The sequence below is a fragment of the Galeopterus variegatus genome, unplaced genomic scaffold (assembly GCF_000696425.1).
Source record: "Galeopterus variegatus unplaced genomic scaffold, G_variegatus-3.0.2 Scaffold4091, whole genome shotgun sequence".
Taxonomy (NCBI): domain Eukaryota; kingdom Metazoa; phylum Chordata; class Mammalia; order Dermoptera; family Cynocephalidae; genus Galeopterus; species Galeopterus variegatus.
The window spans coordinates 6,843-9,480 of NW_007730202.1; the positions used below are offsets into that span (position 1 = coordinate 6,843).

The 2,638-nt window shown below is 33.4% G+C and overlaps 1 protein-coding gene across 1 annotated transcript in view; it reads right to left on the reverse strand.

Moving 5' to 3' along the window:
• Positions 1 to 1,959: 1,959 nt before the first annotated feature.
• GLMN (glomulin, FKBP associated protein) overlaps positions 1,960 to 2,638 on the reverse strand; it is a gene marked incomplete at its 3' end in the record, with an annotated part of 28,345 nt that continues 27,666 nt past the window's right edge. The window contains exon 14 of the mRNA XM_008586733.1: positions 1,960 to 2,050. Within this exon, the coding sequence (XP_008584955.1) occupies positions 1,960 to 2,050 (91 nt within the window). The remainder of the gene's footprint in view (positions 2,051 to 2,638) is intronic.

Sequence of the window (2,638 nt, forward strand, 5' to 3'; positions counted from 1 at the left end):
TGGAATATTCGACCCATAAGAAAAAATTTTAAAAACCATTAAAGAAGGAGGCAGTCCTACAAGCAGGTTGCATTCTTTTCTTCACCACAAAATGTTCATGCCAAATAAGAGTGAGGCATTATCTATGGCTATCATAGCAACATTGCACAGTGCTAAATCGCCTCAAGTCTTCCCTCCCTAGGCAGAGACCTATCTGCTGCCTCTGTAGTACACTGTACACTATACCTAAAAAATCTATCTATCCATCCTAGTCAATAAGATTCCTTTTCTTTCTGCCAGGCAAATCAGATCATCTCATGTAGGTACAGCCTTTCCTGATTACTAAAAAAGTAAAAACTCATCTATTACCCTAATGATACCCTTCTGAAGCCTCAGGGCCTCTATTGCCACTGAATTTTACATAGTATCTTTTCTATTTTTGTGATTTCAAAAGTTCTGGCCACTCTCTGGGTTCATAGCATACATTACTAGATGTGTGCCCTTGTGCAAGTTAATGATCTTTCTTATGCCTATATTATTTATGAAAAGGGAAAAATAAAAAGTACATTTCTTATAGTATTATGAGGAATAAATGATATATAGTACCTGGCCAGAATAGTGGTTGCCTCTGGCAGGGGTGGGGAAGGGCGTGGTGCTATGAGGTCAAAATTATCTGGGAAGGGGCAGGAGAGAACCTGTGATGATGGTAATTTTCTATATTTGATACAGGTTTGGATAACATAGATCTATGCATTTGATAAAATTCAGTGAATGTACACTTATAATTTGTGCATTTTATGTAAATTTTAGCTCAGAAAAACTACAGATAAATATTTAACTCTACTTAATGACACCCATGCTAAAATATTTGGGGGAAAGTATATTGATGTCTGCAGCTTACTTTGAAATACATCAAAAAATAAGATGGATGGAGATAGGGTGGAGTGAAGCAAGTAGAGTAAAATGGTACAATGTAGGTGGTGGGTAAATTAGTGATTTGCTGTAATTTTGAAATTTTCACAATAAAATGTTGAAAAAAAAATAGCACCTGGTACAGAGTAAGCACTAGTCAATGATAGCAAATAACTATTTTTGGCTGAAGAGAGATGAACAGGAGGTCACATAACTTTATCTATTAGATCTGTCAAGAGAGAAGAAACTGCTAATCATGATTTACTTAATCAAAAAGGAATCTCTTCAGCATCTTTATATAAAAATCAATTACTTCCTTAAAAAAAAAAAGATTATCAACACATGATTCAGGTAATTACAGTTAATAGAAGTGACACATATAGGGAAAGTATTAGAATAGGGTAGATAGAAAGAGAAGATAAAAAGCAAGTATAATTGTACTATACAACAAATCTACCTCAAATAGTTTTCTATTTATTGAATACTTCTAATGATGTGCTACTTAAAAAAAAAAAAAAATCCAACTTCCTACACATTATCTAAAAAACGCTGTTAACGAATTCAGTTGTAGTGCTGAAAATGCTTCAATTTGTCATGTCTAAAGATGCACTATATTACACATTATCTAAAAAACGCTGTTAACGAATTCAGTTGTAGTGCTGAAAATGTTTCAATTTGTCATGTCTAAAGATGCACTATTAAAATATCAAGATTATTTTATTTTATATAACTTACACTTAAATTATGGATTATAGGTGGAGGAATCAGAACAAAACACCCCAATATATGTTGAGTTCCACAAGGTTGTTAACTTAGGACTTGCAACTAATCTACCCAACAGAGCTAAGAAATACTTTCAGCAAGAGAGCATGGGTACTGTAGAAAATGGAAAGGGAAAGTGAAGCTGGATGTGGGGGGAAATTCTCATGGGAATTAACTTCAGGTTATGAAATAATTGTCAGCACTTTTCCCAGCCTTTGTAACTGGGTAAGATATTAAATACTAGCTTAAGTGGGTAATGATCAAAAAAAATTCAAAACATTCTCTATGCATGTTGAATATACTCACAGTTTCTTTTTCAAATAATTCACTTACTTGATTGTCATTTTCATTATCTTTAATGACCAAATACCTCAATAAATTTAATGAAGCCATAATCCTGTTAATTAAAAATATGTAATTTGTTACTTACAGTATAGTTTATATAATCAACAACTTTAGTGAATAAAGTAAATTAATGCCCTGTATAAATATTTATAATTATGTTTGCCATTAGAAACTATTCCCATCAATATATCTTTTAGAGCAGTAAAAACTTATCACTCTTGTTTTCCATTTAAGTTCACAAAATACAATTGTGAAAATTACTATATCATTTTTTTCCTCAAATGAGCCTCGCTACCTTTAATACTTGACAGCACCGCCTCTTGCTTTCTTAATTTTAAGATTCCTTTTGTAAATGATTACAACCACTTCTCAACATCCATTCTAGTACACTGAAAGTGAAATTATATATTGTATACAAAAAACAAACAAAAAACCCAAACACATGAGTTTATAAGTTACATATATGAGGTTCTTAGTTTTTTTTTCTTTTTCCTTTTTGTCTTTTTTTCGTGACCGGCAACAGATCGCAACCCTCAGTATCGCGCCTATACTGGACGGGGACCGGCAACGGGATCGCAACCTTCGGTGTTGCGCCCACACCTCGCTCAGCCAGTGAGCGGCTGGTCTGTATGTGGGATCC